We start from the raw sequence: 27,143 nt of genomic DNA, 5'->3' as shown, positions 1-27,143 counted from the left end.
GTATTTCAGAGACTGGTAACTATCCAGCGCTGCGAACATCTGGGGTGTTGTGTTTAGGTATTAGCTGTATTGGTTATAGATAAATTATATAATAAATGTGCATCTTCCTTGCCCCTGAAACGATCTGTATAATTTTATGTGCATAACCCCGCACAAACTTGCCCCGCCCTGAATCCCTTCACACTTCAAACCTGCCCTCCATCAACCCACCTCTTGCCCAGCCCCACCCCCACCACATGAATTTTGTTATGTGCACCAATATGAAGGTGATGGACACCAAACAAAATTCATTCCACACATGGTTGTAAAAAATTAGAGGGAACACTTCTTGTAACCATTAGTAATTATCTTTGAGAACTTATGGAGGAGTACTGGGAGAAAGGCAATCAGAGTAGGTACTTGTTCTTAAAAATGTGAAGAAAGAGGACCTGAGGAATTACAGACCGGCCTACCTAACTGTAATACCTAGAAAGAAACTAGAACAAATTATTAAACAATCGATCTCTGAGCACCTAGAGGATAATAGTGTTACAACGAATAGCCAGTATGGATTTGTAGAAGATTCATGCCAAACCAACCTGATTTGCTTCTTTGACAGGGTTACTGGTTTAGCAGATGAGGGGGACGTGCTAGACATGCTATATCATGATTTTACTAAGGCTTTTGGCACAGTGATCCATGATGTTTTCACAAGTAAACTAGGGAAATCTGGTCTGGATAAAATTACTATAAAATGGATATGTAAGTGGTTGAAAGACTATACTCAAAGAGTAGTTATCCATGGCTTGCTGTCAAACTGAGAGAATTTATCTAGTGAGGTCCTGCAGGCAACTGTCCTGGGTCTAAAAGTATTCAACATTTTAATTAATGACTTGGATAATGGAGTGGAGAGTATGCTTATAGTATCTGCAGATGACACCAAGCTGGGAGGGATTGCAAGTGCTTTGGTGGACTGGATTAGAATTCAAAGTGATCTTGACAAATTGGAGACTTGAAATCAGTATGATGAAATTCAATAAAAACAAGTGAAAAGTACTACACTTAGGGAGAAAATTAAATGCACAACTAAAAAATGGGGATGAACTGGCTAGATGGTAGGAGCTGTTGGGGGTTATAATTAATGACAAATTGAATATGAGACAACAAAGTGATGCAGTTGAGAAAAAGGCTAATATGTGGGGTATATTAACAGGCGCGTCCTATGTAAGATGCTCCTCTACTTTGCTCTTCTCTACTCAGCACTGGTGAGGCGTCAGGTGGAGTACTGTGGCCAATTCTGCGTGCCACTGTTTAGGAAAGATGTGGACAAACTGGAGTGAGTTGAAAACAGAGCAACAAAAATTATAAAAGGTTTATAAAATTTGATGCAAGAGGAAAAGTTTAAAAAACTTGGGCTGTTTAGTCTTGAGAAAGAAGACTGAGAGCCGACCTGATAACAGTCTTCAAATTTGTTAAGGCCTGTTATAAAAGAGGACGGTGGTTGAGTCGTCTACTTGTTGCCAAGTACGTCAGCACGTAGAGGCACGTCTGTCGTTGCTAGGGGAGCTCAACGTTTAGGGGGATGACGTAGTGACGCCGCGGAGCTGAGTAGAGGAAGGGGGAGGGTGCCGCTGTCGCTCCGGCCGGTGAGTCCTGGGGGGCTGTTGCTGACCCGGCGCAGCATCATCCGGGGTTGTCCTCTGCCCCCACCCGCCCGCCATGGGGGCGCAGAGCCCCGGCAAGGGGTGATGCGGGCCGCTCACCCCGCCTCGAGTGTGAGGGGGCGGGCTCCTCCCTTGCGGGGCCCGTCGCGCTCCTCCGCCCCCCGAGGGCTCATGTGCGTCCTTTTGGGGGATTTCGGGGTCCTGGTCTGCGCTAGGGCCGCGTCCAGCGCTTGGGAGCCCGTGCGGAGCCCGACGTCGGGCGGCCACTTTCCCATGTGTCAAAGGTTGCACGTCGCGCTGGGTGTCCAGGCTGCTCCGTCCTGACCGGCCCTTGGCCGAGCCGCTGCCTCCCCTCCGGCCGCGGTTGACACCCGCCCGCCGCCATGTCAGGGCCGGTGAATGCCGCCGGTGCAGAACAGCGACCCCAGCGCAGCCCTGTGAGGCGCTAATTCGTGGTCCCAGCACTGGGGAGCACAAACGGTGGCCAACTGCAGAAACCCTGATATTGTGCCAGGAACGGAGTGCACCTGAAATGGCTTGTAGTGGGGAGCAGGAAACGGGGGATGTCGGAAGCAATATCCATAGTATGACACTTGTTTTAGCGCCCCGGCAGTGCCACTATAATTAAAGTTGCTTTATGACTTCTGTTTGATCTCTCCAAATATTCTCAGATTTAGTTGGATTTCTTTGGAATTTGTTGTGCCCGAGGAGAATGCAGGGTAGCGTTAGTGACTCAAATTGTTGGGGTCAGCTGAAGTAGGGGTTGTGGCCGCATAAGCCTAGAAAAAAAGTAACTGTTTTTCAGAGTTTCTAGGTGGCTTTAGGGAGTGGGGGGCTTGGAGCTAGAGATGAAACTATTGATATGATGCAGCTCAAAATGGTCTCAATCTGCTGAGTTTTACCCAAGTTAGTACATGGTATCTACTAAGTATGTGGGGAACCCAAATTGAGGACAGTGTGCATGCACCAATACAGAAAAATGGCACTGTTTACAAGCGTTGAGTTTTACAGCATATCAAGTGTTCTGAAATCCAGCCGGTTACTCGTAGTTCTTTGAAATTTGATGTGCCTCATGGAGGTGCAAAGTAGCATTAGTAATCCAAATTTGGGATCATTTGAGCAAGGATTGCAGTGTTACAACCCTCCCCCCCCCCCCCCCGGTTTATTTTGCCTTGTACTGTTAAATCGAGAGGTACTAATGACTGAATGAATCACAGACCTCTTTGAGACTGGCTGTGAACTAACCCTTCAATTAACATAACTAAGGATAACTTTCCGTTGCAGTGATGTTGTAGCTGTGCAGGCAGGGGCGGCTCTATGTTTTTTGCCGGCCCAAGCACGGCAGACGGGTGGCCTTCGGCGGCATGCCTGCAGACGGTCTGTGGTCACGCGGATTCAGCAGCTTTTCTGCAGGTGTTCTGCTGGTCCCGTGGCTTCAGCGTATCCACCGCCAAAACCACGGGACCAGCGGACCTCCCGCAGGCACGCCGCCGAAGCCCACCTGACTGCCACCCTCACAGCGATTGGCAGGCCGCCCCAGGCACGTGCTTGATGCCTGGAGCTGCCTCTGTGTGTAGAGGATATTAGGAAGACAAGGTGAGCGAGGTAATATCTTTGATTGGACTGACTTCTCTTGGTGAGAGAGACAAGCTTTTGAGCTCTTCCTCAGACTTCTGTGTAGCTTGAAGGTTTGTCTTCGCCAACAGAAGTTGAGCAAATCAAATCACCCACCTTGTCTAATAACAGGATAGGTTAATCACACGTCCCCATGTAAGATAAAAGGAGTGTATGGGTTAAGTGGTCGAAGGTTGGTGTAACTTGTGAGTGGTATAATTGTGGTGGCAATTTCATTTTTTGGGGGGTATAATCAAAGTCTTTAGGAGGAAAAAATTAGCCACGAATGCTTTCAGGGAGAGGTATTAGGGGATGGAGGAATGAGGGATGGGGGGAAAGAGGTTTGGATCTCTAGCAAATAGAGGGGGATAAATAGTGGTGAGTAGTAGAGGAGCAGGGAGGGAGGCTTGGGGATTATGGGATTTGGAGGGGGGGATGCTGGGAAGGGGGACATGGGGATGAGTGTCAGCAGGATTGGTGTAGAATAGAAGCTGGGGCAGGGGTGACTCCATGTATTTTGCCGCCCCAAGCACGGCAGTCAGGTGATTTTCGGCAGCATGCCTGTGGGAGGTCCGCCGGTCCTGTGCCTTTGGCATACCTGCCGCCAATTTGCTGCCGAAACCGCGAGACTAGTGGACCTCCCTCATGGTGACTGGCAGGCCGCCCCCCGCGGCTTGCCGCCCCAGGCATGTGCTTTGTGTGCGCTGGTTCCTGGAGATGACCCTGGGCTGGGGCACCTGTCAACCCCACATACTCCTCTTCTGTGTGTGTGTCTATATCTGGAGAGCTCTTGCCCCCCTGTGGAGGTCTGAGCCACCCTCCCTGCCCCTGGGATATAGGGGGCTTGTTCCTCTTGAGGTGACTGAGCCCCTTTCTTTGCTGTCTGTGTATGCCAAGATCTACAGGGCCCATGGTCATATACAGAGGTTGAACACCCCCCTTCCTACCCTGCTCCATGTGAGCCAGTTTTGGGGGTTGGGGGGAGCTTGACTTTTTGAGAGAATCTGATCTCCTTCCTGCCCCCATGTGAGCCAGGATATAGGGAAATCCTTGCTCTTTGTGTTGAGTGAGAATGGGCATACTAAATGCATATCACAGGCTCTGAAACACTTAAGAGGGACATGCGAACCTATACTTTCACTAACCACTGGGATAAATGGAGTGGTTCTCATGTCTGAGGCTGTCTACGCTATGCAGATTTTTATCAACACGGCTGTGCTGCTAAAAGGTGTTTAGTGTAGCTGCTGTTTGTTGTCTGGAGAGAGCTCTCCTGCTGACAGAAAAATTCCACCCCCTATGAGCAGCAGCAGCTTTGTCAGTAAACGAGCGCTCCTGCTGACAATATGCTGTTCACACTGGTGCTTTTCAATGGTAAAACTTTTGTCGTTCAGGGGTATTAAAAAAAACACCCCACCCAAACGACAAAAAGTTTTGCTGACAAAGCTCCAGTGTAGACAAAGCCTGAGTTATTGGTTCAGGTTTTATTCATCTCCATGGCGTGTTCTTATTCACACCTTTCAGAGCCTTATATGCTGCAGATGGATGTGTAGAGGATGACACTTCTAAGTGCTTTAAAACAGGGATTTGAAACAATCAGTTTTTTTTTAATTGCTCCACTCCAGCTCTGCACCGGCACCAACAGTGACTTCTCTGGCTCCGCTCCAGCTCGGGGCTAAAACCTGCAGCTCCACTGCTCCGCACTCCAGCTTTGGGCTCTGCTCCAAAATCCTGCTTTAAAATCCACTTGTTTTCATGGTTTTTTTTTTTTTAAATTTGCTGGGCCTTATGGGAATACAGAGTAGGATTAATGACCCAAATTGGAGGTCATTTGAGCCAACGTTTCTGGAGATGTAATCCCTGGATAAAATAGCTGTTTTTTTGTTTTTTTAATTCTAGGTGTTTTGTGTGTGTGCAGAGCTAGAGATCAAACTGTTGCTGTGATGTGAGTCAAAATGGTCTGAGTCAATTTTTACTTTTGGTAATACATGGCACCTACTAAGTTTTTAGTGGCCCAAATTGTGAACAGTATTTAAGAGCAATTTCAACCGTTGGTGAAAAGCGTGTATGTTTCAGCTTCTTTTACAACCCATTCACTCTCACCCACAGAATTCCATCTAACACTGTTAAAGGATAAAAAGGGAGTGGAGGAGAAAGGTTGCCCATGTCACCTTCCCTCTACTGTCTTCAAGCAGTGCCTCAGTATGCATGTAGACACAAGTAGCGTTAGCTCTTGGCACTAGAAAGGCTTGTCTTCACATATAGCATTACAGCTCCATGGCTGCAGCACTTTAATTAATCTCTTCCTCCCCGAGAGGAGTCTACACGAGGAGTTAGGTCAATATAATGACGTCGCTCAGGGATGGAGATTTTTCACACCCTGAATGGTGGTGTTATACCAATGTAGGTGTGTAGCGTAGACCTGGCTTAAGATTCAGGATGTTCCAGATCCAGACCTCACACAAACACTTAACCAACTCTGCAGAAAGAATACCACACATGTGTAATTTAAGAACCACCTCACAACCTTTTGCAACCTCCTTACACTTATTCACAGGATACCTTCTCAACCTACACTTTCACTGTACCACCATAACATTAAAATCTTCTCATATTCTACCTCACTGCTGACAATAATTCTTGTAATAAAAACCTTATTCCTTGCTACTGACAAACCTACATAATTCTGCATTGAAAGGATGCATAGTGGATCCCAGAGGTGCACATTCGGCTCTTCTCTTTGCTCATATACACTGAAGGGTACAAAACAGATCTCCTCAGAGCATAATCACAGCTCTGTCACACACCTCAAGATTGTCCACACATGTCCTTATATCACAAACGCACCTTTAGCAACAGGGCCTAACTACTACCTTCACCCTTTAGTGAAGGTACACCTAATACCTGACACACTGATTGTACCTGGAATGTATGCAAATAATTCCCATTGGCTACTGCCATTTTCAGGGGACCAGGGAGGATGTGGCATGGGCAACCTTTTTTTTTTTTCTTCTTTTTCTTGTTTGTTTTTTGTTCTTTAAAAAGTGTTAGAAGGAATCCTGTGGATGAGGATGAATTGGTTGTAAGAGGAGGTGAAGAGCTTGTGTATTTCAGCAACTGTGGCACTGGCAGAGCAAAGATATGAGTGTTAATGAGATCTACTGGGGCATTGCTGGAAGAAGGGAGAGTTAAGGTTCCATGGGCAGCCTTAACTGTGCATTTCCTTGGTTTCAGAAATTTGAGTTTTGCTCAGCTGAGCATTCCTGCAGTGGGACAACATAAGAATGGCCATAATGGGTCAGACCCATGGTCCAGCTAGCCTAATATCTGGTCTTCCTACAGTAGCTAATGCCAGGTGCTTCAGAGAGAATGAACAGAACAGACAATCATCGAGTGATCCATCCCCTGTCATCCAGTCTCAGCTTCTGGCAAACCACGGCTAGGGATGCTAAGCACATGATGGTGTATCCTTACTCATCCTGGCTAATAGCCATTGATGGACCTCTCCTTCAGGAACTTATCTCGTTCTTTTGTGAATCCTGTTATAGTTTTGACCTTCACAACATCTCCTGGCAAAGAGTTTCACAGGTTGATTGTGCATTGTGTGAAGAAGTACTTCCTTTTGTTTGTTTTAAACCAGCTGATTATTAATTTCATTTGGTGACCCCGAGATCTTGTGTTATGTGAAGGAGTAAATAACACTTCCTTAATCACTTTCTCCACACCAGTCAAGATTTTATAGACCTCGATCATATCTCCCTTTACTTGTCTTTTTTCCAAGCAGAAAAGTCCCAGTCTTTTAAAGCTCTCCTTATATGGAAGCTGTTTCATACCCCTAATCATTTCTGTTGCCCTACTATGTACCTTTTCCAGTTCCAATGTTTTGTTTTGTTTTGTTTTGTTTTTAAGTAGGACAATCAGGTCTGCATGCAGTATTCCAGATGGGGTTGTACCATAGATTTATAGAGAGGCATTATGATATTTTCTGTCTTATTATCTATCCCTTTCCTAAAGGTTCCCAACATTGTTAGCTTTTTGACTGCTTCTGCACTTTGAGCAGATATTTTCAGAGAACTATCCACAATGACTCCAAGATCTGTTCCTTGAGTTGTAGCAGTGAATTTAGACCCCATCATTTTGTATGTATAGTTGGGATTATGTTTTCCAATGTGCATTACATTGCATTTGTCAACATACTACCAAGCAACCTCAACTTCGTTAATGTAGCTTTTTGCCTTTGAATTGTATAGATACAATTACTATAGTGTCTAAAGATTTTGGAACTCAAGGGAGACTTGAGTTCAGTTCCTGGCACTTAACCTCCGTTTCTCAGTTGTCCAACTTCTGCTTACATGTTACTTTCCTTTCTCTCACACTTTGTCTGCTTTGTCTGTTTAGAATGCAAACTCTTCAGGCAGGGACTACTGCTTACTGAGAGTCAGTACAGTGCCTAGCACAGTGGAGCCCTAACATTGGTTGGAATCTCTTAAGTGCTTCTGGAATATAAATAACATGGTGTATATATAATATTAACAGGTGCTTTCAGGGTCTAAGTATCTATTACAGAGGTGGGCAAACTACAGCCCACGGGCCACATCCGTCCCGCGGGACCATTCTGCCCAGCCCCCAAGCTCCTGGCATGGGAGGCTCGCCCCGGCCCCTCCCCCGCTGCCTCAGCTCGGCCTGACCTGGTCTCTGTGCTGCATGGCGGGATCGGCGGCATGGCCTGGCTCCAGCCCAGGCAACGTGGCTGTAGTGCTACCAGCCACCGGTGCTCCAGGCAGCATGGTAAGGGGGCACAGAGCGAGGGGGTTGGATAGAGGGCAGGGGAGTTCGGGGTGGTGGTCAGGGGGTGAGGGTGTGGATAGGGGTCGGGGCGGTCGGGGGGGAACGGGGTGTTGAAAGGGGGGTCCGAGGGCAGTCGGGGACAGGGAGAGGGATGGTTGGATGGGGCAGGGTCCCGGGGGGGGCAATCAGGAATGAGAGGAGGGATTGGATGGGGCACGAATCCCGGGGGGCGAGGTGGGGGCCAGGCCACGACCCCCTCCCCTAACCGGCCGTCCATACAATTTACAAACCCAGTGCAGTCCTCAGGCCAAAAAGTTTACCTGCCCCTGATCTGTTACCATTGTACGTTGTGGAAGAGCTGCTGCTCAGAAAAAGCTGCTCTGAACTTATCCGTGTGGGAAAGTTAGTGCAGAGTAAATTAAGGTGTGAATTTAGTGCTGAATAACTAGTTCACATTAATTCCTCATATGGACACTTGGGCCTTGTCTACACTACACAGTTTTTTGGCAAAAGGCAGCCTAATGGAGAGAGAATAGTGAGCTAATCCCATTTTTTTCCTTCAATTTTCCTCCTCCCACAAGAAGTGGGTAGGGAGCAAGGCAAACTAAAACATTTTTTTTTTTTTTAATTGTAACACTGTTACATTAATTCTCAGAAATCAGGAGATTTCAGAATGTCTTCACTTCTGTGATGTACATACTGTATGGATTACTTTGAGTTACTACTTGTCATTAGCTCAAGCCAGTTATACTCTCAGTTATGCAGACACAGCTACAATTGACGTTAATGATCAAGGCAGGGATATATCAGGATAAAATTAATTGCTGTTCCTGCAGAATGGAGAGACATAATCTGATCTGTTTTTACAGCTTGTTTGTTGATTACAATTATAATGATACTGTGATGGGTTGGACCTCCCCCCCCACAACCCTCTCAGTGTGCTACCTGATGTATTGGAGTTTCACTGAACCAGCCAGCTCCACTAGCCTGGGCTCCATCTCCCTGTTCTTCTGAATCACACACAGACACAGGTAAGGACGCACCAGCTGTAGAATCACACAAAGTCTGCAAAGCAGCTCTCTATGGGAACATTCAGCTAGGAAATTGCTCAATACTCAGTGTGGAGAGAAATGTGCAGAGCTTCTTGGCTCCCCCTCCTCCCCACGATATGAATGGCACAAACTGGATAATGTTATAAACAAGAAATACTTTTATTAACTACAAAAGTTAAATTTTAAGTCATCATAAGGGATAGTAAACAGAAGAACGCAAATTACTGAACAAATAAACAAAACATGCAAACTAAGCTTAATACGCTCAAAAAACAGGTAACAAAATGTGATTTTTCACCCTAAACATTGTTTTAGGCAAGTTGCAGAGTTTCTGTAGCTTAGAGTTCCAGTTATTTCTTTTTACAGACTAGACTCCTGTCTTAATTTAGACTCAACCCTTGCCTTTCCCACAGCTCAGTTCCTTTATCTCTTCAGGTACTTTCAGCAGTATTTCTTCTCTTCTCCATTGCCTTCCTGCTCAAGACCTGTTTGCCTAGCCTTAAAAAGAATTTACATAAGGCAGGAAGCCTTTGTTTCCACTGGAAAAATATCAGCAGTGTCCAAGGTGGTACTTTGTAGTAGGTGACATTATCACCTGACCTTGCAGTGTCAAAGCAACCATGAAACCAGGTTTATTTGCAGCGTCCACAGGAAGAAACTCCTGGAAGATGGGAGATCCACATTTTCAAAGAATTTTTCTAGTGGCTGATCAAAGCTGATTGGTTACTGTGTGGTGGATGTCTCCAAGTATAACCACAGTTGTAATTGTTACATAGTCAATATTCCTAACTCCAGATACAGAAATGATACATGTATACAAACTGGATAATCACATTCACTAAATCATAACCTTTCCAATGATATCTTACATGAGCCATCTTACATGAAATATATCTTAGTTATGCCATATTTATATAATACTCATATTTCTATAAATAATATGGAGCATCACATATAGCAACACAGTATTTTTGTTATATTCATAGTAAGGTTTTCATACAGACTGCAGATGATACCAATGATATCTTCTATAGTAAAATTTTGATTTAGTCTGGGTTCTCTTTTTTTTTTTTCTCCTTTGTACCTATTTTGAAGATTCCTAGAGAACCAGTATCAATGAAAGTGTACTGTTTATAATTCAGTGAGATTTATAGTTTTATGCATTGCATTTTAAGGACCTCTAGACTTGATACAGTGTCAATGAAATTTTTTTTAATTTTTTTCCAATGGAATGTCTTAGATTTTTTGACTTTTAAGTATTCCATATGTGTGTGAGATGAATTTCTATTTTTTTCCACTAGTGTTACCAACTTCAAAGAAATTAAGTACCAAAAAGATACATTAAAATAATTTTGACAAAATGACTTAATCCAGCAAAATCAAAGACATTCAGAATTAATTATTTGCTAATGCTTCATTTAAAAATATAAGAAGACATTCTGGTTAAGGATCATTTTGTTTACCTAAAATATTTTTTCTTTGTACTTTTTTACTAAAGACGTATTTATATGAGAAAAGGATCTTTAAGATATTACTTGTGCCTATTCAACAGCTTAGATAATTTCTGTTACATAACTATGGTTCTGACTGTTGGGTAGGATAATGACTCCAGAAAAGAGCATATGTAACAAAAATTTTGTTTCCAGGTAAATATCCCAAATAATATGAATTTACAGAAAAGGAAGAATTCCTTTTAGGAAAAATTATTGAGAAGAAAGAAAGAGAAGATAAGCAACTGTAGGCATTGTCTGGCTTGTGTTTCAAGGGAAGAATTGCAACTGTCTTATCTTATCACTAAAACAGAGTAAAACAGTGATGGTATTATGAACTGAATCCTAAATATCACCACTGTATTTATGGTTTTTATTTAAATTCTTGATTAGCTTTATCACTGATAACCAAAATCATGTAGAGGTTTTAAAGTTTTAATGCAGACCAACCCTATTCACTAACAGTGACGTGAATTAAGTACCAGCATGTCTCATGGATTTGGATCGGAACCTTAAAATTACTGATTTTATTTTTAGTTTTTAATTTATGTGGCTTGACCCTAGCAAATCTTAAATTTTGTTAAAATATTAAGGTTCAGTAACTTAAATAAAACCTTTACAATTGTTCAGGCTAGTGTCACAGCACATATGATTCTTGCTGTTAATGGTTTCTCATCTCTGGGCAGTGTTATATACTCTGCCATTCGTATATAATATAGTAAAAATATATATTTAAGCATATGGATTTCAACACTTAAGACACAGTATTAATTCATTTATTTGGTATTTCCTGTGTGTTTGTGTGTTGAACTAAATCCAGACAATTTCACTGTTTTCTGATTTCCTGAGACGCTGGCTTATTGTATTGAAATATTTTGTTTTAATATTACGCAGTATGTTTTTTTTATATAACAATAAAAGTTCTGGCTCTTTTTCCACTGGCACAGTTCTGGGGTTAACTGCACCTCTGCTCCTCTTTTTGGCTGCTTAAGAGTACCTATTCAGATTTTTATAGGTTCTAAAACCAGAAGGAACCATATGATCATCTAATCTGACTTGCTGTATGGCACAGGGTATAGAACTTCTCCAGAATAATTCTTAGAGCATATCTTTGGCTTCTTAGCAATCAGCTTTGTTAGGGTGTGGACACATGTCCCTCTTCTTCCTGGCCAGGTATTTAATAGTGCAGTGATTATCCTAGAAGGTCTGACCTTAATCCACCACCTGTGATTCTCTTTCAAGGGACAATGACAAAGTTAGCAGCTGGGAGGGTAAAAATCTAGGCTTTAAAAAATGATTTTTAATACATTTTTAAAAACAAACCTATTTAAAATTTGAAATTGACAACCTATGTTAAAGCCTAAATTTACTATAATCGATTAAAATCACTTAGCGTTATCTTTTATTTAATTTGTTAGTACATGTGTGCTCCTGAAGTTTTAAAGAAAGTCAAACCACTGGACTGGTGGAAGTCACTGTTTAAGCATCTTAACCAGGGTTTGTTGAAGTGGCTAAACTAGTTTTAGATAGCAGTAGCCTTTTCTACAGAGAGGATATTTTCAAAGAGGTACAGAGAATATTTTCTTCATTTCAGTTTATTCAACTAGTTCATTCAAAGTTAAACTGATTAGGAGTTGAAAAAGCAGGACAACTTGTCTTCCTCTTCCAATATAAGACTAAAATGTGCTGTAAGATTATATCTACTAGTTCTAAAATATTGAAGTATATGGTAACCAGAAACAGTCAATTCAGTTAATTTTCTTTTATTTTCAATGCTTAAAGTAGTTTTATTTAATTAATACAAGTTACTTTTGCACATTTTAATTGAATCCCAATTTCTATCCAAATGCAACTTGACAGAAATCACGTGTAAAAAAAAAAAAAGTATAATTCACTATTTTGCAAACATAATAAAATGTAAAATTAAGAACCTGAATAAATATATGTTAAGCTATGTAATTGCATAAATATTATAGATGTACTATGTTCTGGTTAGCAAAAAGATACCAGTTTTAGTGTAAAAGCTATATTTAGATGCAAATCAATGTGTTTTAATGGTTACTGTGACCCTAGAAACTCTGGATGCCAACTGGCATAGGGCACTGGTGTATATAGGGGTATAGGATCCTCCTGGATTCAACAAAAGAATTCAGTGTAAGGTGTCTAATTAAAGCATGTCTTACACTGGTTCTCATAACCATTGTGAGATGTATGTTTGGAAAATATGTTCAGAATTGTGTGTTTTATACTAAAAATTATGTTCTCTAGATCTCTAGTTAAAAACAGGTCACTGAAAGGTAGTATGTCTTGAAACAAACTCTTTCAGACAGAGGGATAAGAGAGAGACATCTCCTGTGGGGACCATTGTGTATTGTATGTGATACAATAGGATTGTATTAGCATCCTAAGTCAAATGCTGGTGAAGAGCTGGGGGAAACTTCAGAAGAAAACTAACATAAAAAGTAAATAGCAGGGAGGGGGAGGATGGTACCTTTTTTGGTGTATTGGTATATTTGGGAGTGAAAAAATATACCCCTGTATCCTTCACCTACTAAGTAAACTGATAGTATTTCATGAAAAGGGAAGCTCAGCAAGGCTTGATTGAAAGTGCTGGAGAGTACTTTGGGTGAGAGAAAGTTCTTTAGACAGTTTCCGTATGTTGAAACACAACAATAACTTGTTAGTTTAGTATTTAGAACGTGTGTTATGATACTTTATATGTAATCATTTGTTCCCACCACTCACACTGGTTTTTATCTGAATCTCTATTCTTTCTTAAATAAATATGCTCTTGGTTTATAATTGAACTCAAGTGTTGTGTGTGTGATATAGGAGCAGTGGTCTAAAGTAAAACTGGTAAACTGTGGTACACTGTACCTTTGGGACGAGATGATCTGGGATTTCTGTCAGTATCCAGTGATCAGGGGCTGGACACCACAAAGGTACACTTTGAAGGACCTTGAGGGCTGGGGTGAACCTATTGTCAAACTGCCAGGCAAAGACAGAGCTGGTGTAGTCCAGAGAAGAGTGCTTGAGTGGCTGACAGACTAATTGTGTTTGTTAGCCAACAGCCAGCTAACACAGGCAAGACTCCCTAGCACTGGAGGCAGTTGTTGACAAGGTGACTCAAATACCCCAAGAAGCATCACAGTTTCCAACTGTGAATCACTGGGAATCAACTTTTCTGTAGGAATATTACTAAAAAGTGTGAATGCAAAGTTAGATCAGAACTAATGATTTACATTAGGGTTTCCTGCTTGCTGATTTAAGTAACAATTAAAATTGGGGGTTTAAATTACTTTGATTTATATCAGTCTATCCTGACTATCAATACCCAGCCAGAGCACAATACGTTTATTTTAGGACAAACACGTTACTGAAAAAATATATAGTAAAACAATCTACATGCTAGTCTACCAGGTGCTGTCTATCTTCCACATGGAAACACAGCAGGTTTTCTATTCCTTCAGACCCTTCCATCTGGATTTTGCCCTCTTGGTTACAACCTCATGTCAGTTTTTGAATCAAAATGAAGGATATTTGTCAATTCAGGCTAGCCCTTTATATCACAAGTTTGTTCTTTGTTTCTGGGCCTCTTGAACTCAGTCTCAACCAGTATATGTGATTCACCTCGGGAGGTAGTACTTCTCTGAAGGTGTTTACCTGTTCCTGGGTCTACAGTATTTACTTACCACTGGTTTAATTGCTGGAGCAAACTCTGTAACCTTCTTCCTTGGAGCTAGAATGCAGTCCCTGGCTCTCAAAAATAGAGATTTCACTTAAAGTGAATACAGTACTTTCAAGATACTGCATGTGTCCATATCTGTCACATTAACTAATTATCAAGCCACATGAATTGAAGCAATTTTGTCTTTGCAGTAAAATGATTGTATAAACATTTGCTATGTAGTTAGACTACAATAATGGAAAGTAGCTTTATATTTGAAGAATTTAACAATGTTCTGTTGTGTGCTTCTTAAAACTTATTTAGTCTCTAAAACAGCAAAATACTTTGCCAGTAAAAATAGAAACTCACCCTAGTCCTTTTCTCACTGACTCTTAGCCCCCAGTTTTCACTTACTTAGACATAACTCCTTTTTCTAAGAAAAGGTGGTAATGAGTGATAGGGGATAATTGAATTTAAGAAAAATCATTTGCTGTGTGTTACAAACAAGGAAGTATAATCTGATAAAGACCAGATCACAGCCAGCATTCACTGCTTTGATTATAAATCAGACTTGGTTTATACATAATTTTGTTTTGTGCTTTGGGATTATTCAGTTTACTTGCTAATTGAGTTTTCTTAAACTTATCATTATTCACAAAGGACTTCACATATGGGCATCAATAAGCCAAAATTTAGTACTGAATTTATATTAAAACAAAAAAACTTAAAAATATCCACAAATCCCTCATCTTCATGCCACTCCAAGAAGATGGCATGTAAGCAACCATTCTGTCTTACTGCTGGTCTACACTAAAACTGTAAATTGACCTACTTACAGCTGTGTCTACACTGCGCTATGTTGACGTGAGATGCTCTCCTTCGAACTTATCTTCTGCCTCTCTGGGAGATGGAGTACAGACGTGGGAGAGCGCTGTGCCATCTACTTAGCTTGTCTTCCCCAGACCCGCTAAATCAACACCACTGCATCGATTGCAGCACTGCTTGTTTAGCCAGAAGTATAGAGAAGTCCTTAGTAAAAGCAGCATTATTTTTCAGAGATCTTCTATTGACTCTCTCTGCTGGTATTCTGAGTGGGAAAAAGGGACTCATGATTGACCTTTTTTGTTGTTCCTGTTTGAGACTTGTATGGTGAAAATTCTGCAGATCATGATTTTGGTTTTGGGTATTGCATTCGTACTTAGTATTTCTGCGCAGCATTACTTATTCTGGGTAAATGCTCAAAAAATGCTACATAGTTTGCTGAACGTTGTTTAAGTTCTTTATTTGTTTCCTTTTCCAGCCATGGCATAAACAGTACTAATACATTGTGTAACCAATACTTGACTTCATTTTTAACAGGTCCTTAGATGAAAGAGGTATCCACCCAGAAATGTATATGCCCTTTTTTAAGTATTGGAGGGGGAAAGTGATTGAGGGCATTTCTGGTTTAACAAATTGGTATTTGAGATTGTGTAGGTGATACGATATTAGTATGTCCTTAGGTTTACTGAACAGAACAAAATTTTAGTTAAATTTCTGTGGAGTACCCACTATTATAGCATCTTGATTGTTGAAGGTACAATTAAACCAATCAAAGCTTTGGAAGAACAGTTGGAATAAATTGTAGTTCTATCATGATGTTTGTAAACAAGTCCTTGTAATCTGATACACCTTGCTCTTTGTGCTAAAGCTTGCTAACCTCAGGGAACGGCTACACGAGAGTTTACAGTAGTATAGCTGCACCACTGTAAGCTCTATAATGTAACCACTCTAAGCCAACGGGAGAGAAGCTCTCCTGCTGATGTAGTGCTGTACACACCGGGGCTTATGTTGCTTGGGTTCTGATTTGTTTACCTTCCCGAGTGACATCAATTATGCCGACATAAGATGTAGTGTAGACAAACTGCTAGTCTCTGGTGAACCACCAACACATGCAAGTTATAGCTTTAATGCCCTACCACTGTTCTTGGCAATAAAACTACAGGAACAATCAGAATGAGCTACCCAGCAGATATTTCCCATCATGATGGGATACAGACAGGTGAACTCTTCAGAGCTCAGTGTATTTCAGGCTTTATAGATCACCTTAAATTGCATCCAGAGTTAAGTATTTAGCAATTGCAGAGCACTACTGTAATGGGTTTTAAGTAGTTTCACACATTTTTAAGGTAAACTACTTCCAAGTCACTTAAAAGGTAACCTGAATTAAAGCCATTCCAGTAATCTAGCCAAAAGTTATAAAAACATAGATCATATAGATTTTCTGTTTGAGAGGTGAGGCCACCATTGCCTAACCAACCTTGGATGAAAAACTGATGCTATGAATGAATACCACTCTGTGGGAATCCCAAAGTAGCAGTTGAAAGAGTATGAATTCTAAACAGATACCAGGGCCAGAAATACGTATTCTGCCCTCATCCACTCATTTCTTCTCTTCATGTTTATTCTTATTAACAAGTTTGATTCATTAGTATCTTTATTAATTTAGTTTTGGAGTTTGGCACCAAAGAAGTGTACATTTGAGTGTTGTGTGCAAGTTAGTGGTGGTATAAATGATAATGTTTCTTGCTTTCATTCAGAGGCCGTAAACACACAGTGAACAGGAGTGGTAACATTAGAATCTTGCATACGAGAACCAGTGAAAAGAAGGAATAATAGGAATAATTACAATTGCTAAGTACATCCATCTGTCTACTATGAAAGAAGAAAGCGTGAACTCATCAAAAGGCAGTTCCACTATTGCTTGTGTAGTACTATAGATGATTCAGAAAAAATTGTATACACCAAATTAAAAAGAATAGTAAGAGGACCAAAAAATGCTATCATGGTTAAACAGAGTAAAAGAAACAGAGGTAAACAGGCATCCTTTAAAAATTGGAAGTCAAATTCTAATGAAGAAAATAAAAAGGAGCATAAACTCTGGCTAGGCAAGTGTAAAAGTATAATTAGGCAGGCCAAAAAAAGAATTTGAAGAGCAACTTGCAAATATTCAAAAACTAACAGCAACATTTTTTTATAAGTACATCAGAAGCAGGATGCCTGCCAAACAACCAGTGGGGCCACTGGACAATCAAAGTGCTAAAGGAGCACTCACGGAAGATGAGGCCATTGCACAGAAGCTAAGTTAATTCTTTGCATCAGTTTTCACTGCAGAGAATATGAGGGAGATTCCCACACATGAGCCATTTTTTTTAGGTGACAAATCTGAGGAACTGTACCAGATTGAGGTGTCAGTAGAGGTGGTTTTGGAACAAATTGATAAACATTAAGAAGTCACCAGGACCACATGGTGTTCACCTAAGGGTTATAAAGGAATTCAGATATGAAATTGCAGAGCTACTAGCTATGTTATGTAACCCTTTGCTTAACTTAGCCTCTGTACAAGATGACTGGAGGACTAATATAAATCTGATTTTTAAAAAAGGTTCCAGAGGTGATCTTGGCATTTACAGATTGGTAAATCTAAATTCAATAACAGGTAAACTGGTTGAAACTATAGTAAACAGAATTATCAGACACATGGATGAGCATGATTTGTTGGAGAAGATTCAACTCGACTTTTGTAAAGGGAAATCATGCCTCACCAAGCTATAAGAATTCTTTGACTGTGTCAGCAAACATGTGGCCAAGGGTGACCCAATGGATATATCATACTTGGACTTTCAGAAAGCCTTTGAACAAGGTCCCTTACCGGAGGCTCTTAAGCAAAGTAAGCAGTCACGGAATAAATGGGGGAAGATCTTCTCATGGATCATTAACTGATTAAGAGACAGGAAATAAAGGGAAGGAATAAATGGTGAGTTTTCAGACTGGAGAGAGGTAAACAGCAGGGTCCCGTTGGGATTTGTAGTGAGATTAGTGCTGTTCAAAATTCATAAATGATCTGGAAAAAGGAGTAAACAGTGAGGTACCAAAATTTGCCAACAATTCAAAATTACTCAAGATAGTTAAGTCCAAAGCAAAAGAGTGAAGAGTTACAAAGGGATCTCACAAAACTGCAGAACAAAATAGCAGATGAATTTCAGTGTTGATAAATTCAAAGTAATGCACACTAGAAAACATAATCCCAACTATACATACAAAGTGATGGGATCTAAATTAGCTATTACCACTCAAGAAAGAGATCTTGGAGTCATTCTGGTTAATTCTTTGAAAACATCTGCTCAGTGTGCAGCAGCAGTCAATAAAGCTAATAGGATCAGGAACCATTAGGAAAGGGATAGATAAGACAGTAAATACCATAATGCCATTATATAAATCAATGGTATGCCCACACGTTGAATACTGCGTGCAATTCTGGTCACCCCATCCCAAAGGTATATTAGAATTGGAAAAAGGTACATAGTAGGGCAACAAAAATTAGTAGGGTTATGGAACAGCTTCCGTATGATGAGATATATTAAAAAGGCAGACTGTTCCGCTTGGAAAAGAGATGACTAGGGGCAGTGGGGAGATGATAGAGGTCTATGAAATTGTGAATGGTGTGGAGAAAGTGAATAAGGAAGTGTTGTTTAGCCTTTTATATAACAGAAGAATCAGAGGTCACCATTAATAGGCAGGAGGCATAAAACAAATAAAAGGAAGTTCACACAGTGCCCAATCAACCTGTGGAACTTGTTGCCAGGGAATATTGTGAAGACCAAAACTATGACTGGAGTCAAAGGAGAACTAGGTAAGTTAATGAAGGATAGGTCCATCAATGGCTATTATCCAAGATGGTCAGGGATGCAACCTCATCCTCTGGATGTTCCTCAGCCTCTTACTGGCAGATGCTGGGAGTGGATGACAGGGAGTGGATCACTTCATGATTGTCCTGTTCGATTCATTCTCTTTGAAGTTTCTGGCACTGGTCACTGTAGGAAGAGAGGATATTGGGCTAGATGGACCATTGGTCTAACCCAGTATGATCATTCTTATGTTCTTAGTTTCCAAACCAATTCTGAATATCAAATTAAAAGTGTGCTGACCAATACAGCTTGTTCCTGAAACTGCTTTGGATACTCTTGTAGCTGTTGTGCAAGTGGTGAGATTGCAAAATTGCATACATGAGTCTTCCTTGGTAGTAACATCACCTAGGACTGATAGTTTTGATGGCTGTAATGGAAAGGTGAATCATCTTGAGAAAAATCTTAGAGTTGTAAGGTGGCCTGTATATCACCTTGATCTCTAGATTAATTTGATACTAGGGTGTATTCAAATTCATTTCAAGGGTGAGTCACCTGCAGCGCTGCATCTTAAAATTAAAAAGTATGGGCATACACCGTCACTGACCCTGCCTGGATTTATATCTAATGAATTAACCAGTAGGGCAGAGATCAGCCAATATGACGTCGTTGGCAACTTCCTGCAATGTCTCTGCAATGCAGGCATGATCAGGCAGTGCCATTTATGATTAAATAATGGCTGTACTTGGCCTCATTCCAAACAGATTATGCACTGAGTATGACCAGAACCTCTATTTCAAATCAGCTTTAGTATATTACAGTTCCCTACTCAAGGTTGAAAGGTAAATTCTAACCCCCCAACACTTGATCTATATCAAGTTATCAGTCATCTCAATCCTTTGTTGCTACAGAATTTGAAAAGCTCCCACACCAGTAGCCAATCCATTTCTTGGAACTCTATATCTCCAGCAATCAGAATAGTTGTAGTCCATGCTCTTGACTAGCACAACATTGTGCCTTTCAGAGGGCAAATCTCATCTATTGGGCTAAATGGCAAAGCCTCCCAGAAATATTCCCCAAACCAGATTCTACCTATCATCCTAGACACCAGTGATACTCAGACTTCAGTGGTTCAGGAGCCAAATTAGCAGTCAGTATTACCCAAAAGAGCCACAGTAGTGTGAATTCACCATTGCATTTACTATAGTAATATATATTAATATTTAAACAGGAAATATTTAGTTTGTTTTTATATATAAAATTCTCACAACAGAATGACCAGGTATTATTATTTTTATCAACTGTAATTGGTTAATAACATAGTAAAAGCATCCTGATTGGTTAATAACTTAGACTGGATAATAATTAAATCGCACAGTGTTTTAATATGTGCTAAACATTGCTGCAGGAGACACATTAAAGGGCCACTTGTGGATAGTGAGTCTCAGTCTGAGTATCACTGCTATACATTGATTCTTGGGGAAGTACAAACTACCACTTGCTAATCTGGAGGCTTTTCACCTGTTTTGACTTGAGATGAAGGCTATTTGTTCTTAATCCACTCAGTCACCAGTGTAGGCAGCATCTACAGCTGTTGGAAATAAAGTTAGTGGCGATCCAGATGAATCTTTTCTGTCAACTTGATTTTAAACACACCTAGAAAAATTAACTCATCATGTTTGGTCACATTCCTCCACACACTCATCTCAAAAGGAAAGGAGGATGTAATAGAGTGTAGGGCAGATAAATGGAAGTAAACAGATAGGGGAAAAAAAGCTAATAACCTGCTACACCATAAACTGCCATGTATGAACCTCTCAGCTTCCGATGATGATGAAAAAGTAGCAGGAAGATCTATACCAGTTCTGATGAGATCCGTCTGGCCCTACTCTTAAGAATAATAATTCAAATGAATAGCAGGGACTCCTCAAAATATAGGATGTGGAAATCCCAATGGATGTATAGATTCTAGATCTGCCACCATTATAATTAGGGCTGTCAAGCGATTTAAAAAATAATCACGATTAATCGCACTGTTAAACAATAATAGAATACCCTTTAAATATTTTTGGATGTTTTCTACATTTTCAAATATATTGATTTCAGTTACAACACAGAACACAAAGAGTACAGGACTCACTTTATATTTATTTTTTATTACAAATATTTCTGCTGTAAAAAAAACAAAACTTTTTTTTCAATTCACCTCATGCAAGTTCTGTAATGAAATCTCTTTATCATGAAAGTTGAACTTACAAATATAGAATGTACAAAAAAAAGTGCATTCAAAAATAAAACAATGTAAAACTTTAGAGACTACAAGTCCACTCAGTCCTAATTCTTGTTCAGCCAGTCATTCAGACAAACAAGTTTGTTTACATTTGCCTACTTCTAGTTTACAATATCACCTGAAAGCGAGAACAGGCATTTACACTGGCATTGTTGTGGCCGGTGTCTCTGTCATTGCCTTAAAGATTAGGTGTCCGTCCCTTCATGCTTCAACCATCATTCCAGAGGACATGTGTCCATGCAAGATCGGGTCTGCTCAATAACGATTCCAAAGCAGTGCCAGCTGACGCATGTTCACTTTCATCAATCTGAGTTAGAGTCAGTCAGTAGCAGAAGGTGATTTCTTTTCTCGTGGTTTGGGTTCTGAGTTTCGCATTGGAAGATGTTGTCCTTTAAGACTTCTCTGGGAAAGCATGCTACCACACCTCATCCTTCAGATTTTGGAAGGCACCTACTTTGGGTCATTCTATCTTTAGAAATCTCACATGGTACCTCTTTGTCAGATCTGCAGCTGAAAAATCGTTCTAAACGAACAACATATCTGGGTTATCATGCAAGACTTCTAACATGATTATATGCGTAATAGAGAGCAGGGACATACTATTATTTTCTCCCCCCCCCACTATCCCCCTCTTATAAAACTTTTTAACAAGTGTGCTCATGCTTCTGGAAGATGCTTGAAAGCTGAGGCATTATGAATGTTAGCCATATCTGGATGTAAATGCCTGCTCTCCTCCTTTGCCATCATTTCTCACTTTCAGGTCGACATTGTATAAGAAGTCCTGGCAGCATTAGCCCTGTAAATTTAAATGATCTTGTTTGTCTTAGGCAATTGCTGAAAGGAAGTAGGACTGAGTGGCCTTTTAGGCTCTAAAGTTTTTACATTGTTTTTCTGGTGCATTATGAACAAAAAAAAATAATAACATTTGTAAGTTGCACTTTCATGTAAAGAGATTGCAACTACAGTACTTTGTATGAGCAGTGAATGAAAAAAATACATTTATTTGTTTCGTAATTTTACCAGTGCAAGTATTGTAATAACAAATATACAGTGAGTGCTGTACCCTTTGTATTCTGTGTTGTAGTTGCAATCAATATATTTTGAAAAATGTAGAAAAACATCAAAAATATTTATACATTTCATTATCTATACTCCCTCCTCTGCGATTGTCTGTGATTACTTTTTTTGAGAATTTGCGATTTAACTCTAATTATAATTTTATATATTTTTTATTCGTCTTTGGTGGAAGTTATTAATTGATTGTCATAAACAGATAGTTAAGGGTTAATGTCTCTATTTACCTGTAAAGATGTTTAGAAAGCTCAATAAGCCTGGCTGACACCTGATAGAGGACATAGGAGGGACAAGGATACTTTCAAATTGGTGGAGGAAGTCTTGGCTTGTTTGTGCGTTTTGTTTGGTGGTTGTTTGCCTTGGGACTAAGAGAGACCAGACGTTACATCCAGGCTCTCCAAATCTTTCTGGAATCAGTCTTTCATATGTCAATATATAGCCAGGCAATGCGTTAGTTTAGTTTGTTTTTCTCAAACTGTGAATGTTTTTTTGCTGGAAGAATTTTTACCTCTGTTGCTGTAACTTTGAATCTAAGATGGGGGGGAGGTCCCTCTGGTCATATGAATTGGACCCTGCAAAGCATTTTCCATTCCTGATTTACGAGATAATGTTTTACTTTTTCTTTCTTTAATTAAAAGCTTTCTTTTTAAGAATCTGATTGATTTTCCTTGTTTTAAGATCCAAGGGGATTGGGTCTGAACTCACAGGGATTGGTGCTGGGGGGGAAGGAGGGGGGATGGTTAATTCCTCCTTGTTTTAAGATCCAAGGAGTTTGGATCTTTGTGAAGCCTCTCAAGGCAACCCAGGGAGGGGAAAGTCTGCGGGGAAAGGAGGGGGGATGGTTAATTTCTCCTTGTTTTAAGATCCAAGGGGTTTGGATCTGTGTTCCCCAGGGAAGGTTTTGGGGGGCCAGGAAGTGTGCCAGACACTAAATTCTGGCTGGTGGCAGCGTTACCAGATCTAAGTTAGTAATTAAGCTTAGAAGTGTTCATGCAGGTCCCCACTTTTGTACTCTAAAGTTCAAAGTGGGGAAAGAACCTTGACTGATAAAATGCATCTGATTTTTCTTAAAGACTAATCTGTCTGCAAACTTTTAGCAGATATATGTATGTTAATTGATACTATGGTAAAGTCTACTATATAGAAAATAGTTTTTGTGTGTGTTTGATTTATTATTCTTGAAAGTACCACAGCCTCTTGGATGTATAATAGAGGGGACTTATAGGATCAGACATTTAAGTAAAGGCTTGGAGTCCCAAATTCATCATTTGCATAAGTGGGTGTGATTTGTTTGGCATCAGTGGAGTTGTTTTAGCTTATACTAGCAGTGAGTTTGATCAAGAATGTCTACCTAATTTAAGTAATAGTCAGAATGGGAAGACCTGGGTTCTGTTTCCCCCACTACCCTAACCTGTTGTAGTGTGTCCTTGGACCAGTCACCTCTTCTCTCTTCTGCTTTTTCCTCCCTGACCCTTTCTGTCTTGTCTATATTTAAGCTTTTAGGGGCAGGGACTCTCTTTCTTTGTACAGTATCTACCACATTGAGGCCCTGTTCTCAGAGCTTCTAGATGATACTGAAATAGAAATATTATTATTAAAACTCAGTTGTATTTTTCATTGTGCACACTTACTAGTATGTGCACATAAAGCATACAAAGCTAGGAGAATGCATTCAGTTTGTGACATTCATTTCTGCAATGAAATAGTATGAAGTGTGTGCAGTATGTGAATTGAATTACTTCTAATATTTCTGCCTTCATGGAGGATTGCACACATACTCAATTTAACATTTTAAATAAAGCTGGTTACTAGAGCACAAAAAGTGTCTGAAAATATTTTTGATATGTAAAATCTGTATTATTAATGTCAAACAGTTGAACTGACTTTCTTTTAAAAGTGAACTGCAATGAAAGAATAAATACCTGAACCCCAATAGTTTGCATTGCATGTCCCCAGAAGCTGGGCTGCACAGAAATAAATGTTAACTTCTAAAATTCCCTTGTCCCCTCTGTGAAATCATTTTGGTATTTCCTGGTTCACAGAAGGTATCTCAGAATACATCAATCTGTGTTATCACAAATACTGTGTCTTGTGTTTAGTTGCAATGAGAACTTTGGTATTTGTGGTACTCTTTCTTGGATACATTCAGTGAACAAGGAAATTCCAAGAGGGTATCAAAGAGGGAAAATAACTTAAAAAAAATAATAAAAAATTTCTGAACTGAATGCCTCCTGAAGCCCGATGGTGGAGGACACTCAACACACAAATCTAACAAATTTTGCTCCCCCATATTTTTTGGGGAAGTTATAGGAGACTAACAATCGAGGTTTAGAATAGAATGGCCATCACTCCCTTAATTTATGGTATATATTGAAATTTCCTACAATAATGTTAATGAAGTCAAGGACATATTACCCTTTATGGCAGGGTTTCTCAAACAGGGGTCGCTGCTTGTGTAGGGAAATCCCCTGGCGGGCCGGGCCGGTGTGTTTACCTGCCCCGTCCGCAGGTCCGGCCTGTCGCAGCTCCCACTGGCCGCCGATTGCTGCTCCGGGCAATTCTCAGCCAGTGGGAGCCGTGATCAGCCGGACCTGTGGACGGGGCAGGTAAACACACCAGCCCAGCCCGCCAGGGCTTTCCCTAGACAAGCAGCGACCTCTGTTTGAGAAACCCTGCTTTATGGCTATCTGCATGTTCAGTTTAAGCTTTTGAATTTCCAGAGGTAAAGTATATTCCAGAGAATCAAGTGGGGTAGGTTTCTGGTCTGTTAAGTGAGAAGAAATTATTCAGAGGTATATTTTCTGTTTAAATGTAGACAGCATGTTATTTCTCTCCCCAAGTGGTATTTGAAGTTTAAGGAATGCTATTTCAAATTATACACCGCATGGGTACACATACTCAGTGAAATAAATAGCTAAACCATATGCCTTGTAAATGCCATTTCTTCTCTCAAGAGATCTTTTAGATTCTGCAATTGAAGAGCAGGACTTTTTTCTCATAAAGTCTCTTCAGTCTGAAAATACACTTAGTGGAGATGTCTTCCCAGTGGAGTCCTCTAAGTCTTTCAAGGATTTACTGGAATCTCTGCCTGGTAGAACAATCTTCATATGTTAGTCATTAAGAATCACTAATTATTTCAGTTCTAGAAAGTTAATCTGGATCCAGTCAGAATATGTCATGAATACCCATAATCTGGCTAATTACTTTAGCATAGATTTCAGTATTTAGACTAAGCCAGTTTAGTCAGATTATGATTTCTCTCTCCTTGGTCTGTCAACTAATTTTTAATATATACAGAGTTTTGTCATTTGTGAATCATTTAGAAGTGCAGAAGCTTTACAGCCCATTCAGTTACTTTTGATTTGATTGATGGCATCTTATTGATTTAGAACAGATGCGTTGGGAGAATAAAAGTATGGTGGAGATATCTGAAATCAAACTGAAATATAATTTTTGAAGCAAATTGGGTGGGTTCCAATTGTAACTGATTTAGCAAAAACCTCACTAAATAATTGTTATCTCTTGTAATTGTCTAAATTCCATCTACATTAGCTTTTTTGTAATTGTAACTTGTTCTCTGAGGTAGTTTCAGTATCCAGTTTTAAAAATGCTTATAGTTATTTTCTTTCTTCCTATAGGCTGCCAATACCACGACTTCATCAAGATGAGTAATAGTCACCCACTCCGTCCTTACACAGCTGTGGGGGAAATTGACCATGTTCACATTTTGTCAGAGAATGTTGGCGCTCTGATGAATGGGGAGGAGTATAGTGATGTTACCTTTATTGTAGAAAAGAAACGTTTTCCTGCACATAGAGTGATTCTGGCTGCTAGATGCCATTATTTCAGGTGATGTATTGCTTCTTGTTCAGCTTACAGGAAACTCTGTGTATGAAATATTATTATTATTATTTATTTTATTTTTTTTATACCCTGGGAAGTTCAGAGAAATACTCCCATAATCTGCTATTTACTGAACATGACCTTTCTTATGGAATGCTTCCCATGCATCAAAGCATTGTGGCCAACTGTAAAAAGCTGGAAAATACCATGACATCATACTGTTTTTGACTTTCATTAAATTGAGCTCTCAATTTACAGATTAAAAAGAAATAAAGTTCAGAACACAAATGGGATGATGTAAATACGATGTTGGTTTCCTCTGTAAAGTAAAAGTGTAAATATGGGTAACATGCTTGTATCATAGGACTGGAAGGGACCTCGAGAGGTCATCTAGTCCAGTCCCCTGCATTCATGGCAGGACTAAGTATTATCTAGACCATCTCTGACACTTATTTGTCTAACATGCTCTTAAAAATCTCCAATGATGGTGGTTCCACAACCTCCCTAGGCAATTTATTCCAGTGTTTAACCACCGTGACAGGTGGGAAATTTTTCCTAATGTCCAACCTAAACCTCTCTTGGTGCAATTTAAGCCCATTGCTTCTTGTCCTCTCCTCAGAAGTTAAGAACAACAATTCTTCTCCCTCCGCCTTATAACAACCTTTTATGTACTTGAAAACTGTTATTATGTTCCCTCTCAATCTTCTCTTTTCCAGACTAAACAAACCCAGTTTTTTTCAATCTTCTCTCTTAGGTCATGTTTTCTAGACCCTTTAATCATTTTTGTTGCTCTTCTCTGGACTTTCTCCAATTTGTCCATGTCTGCCCTGAAATGTGGCACCCAGAACTGTACACAGTACTCCAATTGAGGTCTAATTAGCATGGAATAGAGTGGAAGAATTAGTTCTGGTGTCATGCTGTAACAATTCTGGTTCTGGTGGGACCCATCTGAGAGAGTCAGTTCAGGACAAATTGCTTAAAGCAGGGAAGTTACAGCCCAAGGCTGGGGTTTCTGTGCACA

At 40.2% G+C, this 27,143-nt stretch overlaps 1 protein-coding gene across 4 annotated transcripts in view; it reads left to right on the top strand.

Annotated features, from left to right (window-relative positions):
• Nucleotides 1-1,529: 1,529 nt before the first annotated feature.
• Nucleotides 1,530-27,143, top strand: part of BTBD9 (BTB domain containing 9) — a 304,822-nt gene continuing 279,208 nt past the window's right edge. For 2 of the 4 annotated variants that reach the window (XM_075064264.1, XM_075064266.1), the window contains exons 1-2: nucleotides 1,530-1,625; nucleotides 25,918-26,128. In XM_075064264.1, the coding sequence (XP_074920365.1) occupies nucleotides 25,944-26,128 (185 nt within the window). In that variant the 5' untranslated portion in view covers nucleotides 1,530-1,625; nucleotides 25,918-25,943. Of the gene's footprint in view, nucleotides 1,626-8,842; nucleotides 9,074-25,917; nucleotides 26,129-27,143 lie in introns of those variants that run through there. The other 2 variants (XM_075064267.1, XM_075064265.1) reach the window with 2 other exon arrangements.

Source organism: Chelonoidis abingdonii, chromosome 3 (assembly GCF_003597395.2).
Source record: "Chelonoidis abingdonii isolate Lonesome George chromosome 3, CheloAbing_2.0, whole genome shotgun sequence".
Lineage (NCBI taxonomy): Eukaryota > Metazoa > Chordata > Testudines > Testudinidae > Chelonoidis > Chelonoidis abingdonii.
This window is presented reverse-complemented; position numbering and strand designations above follow the sequence as displayed.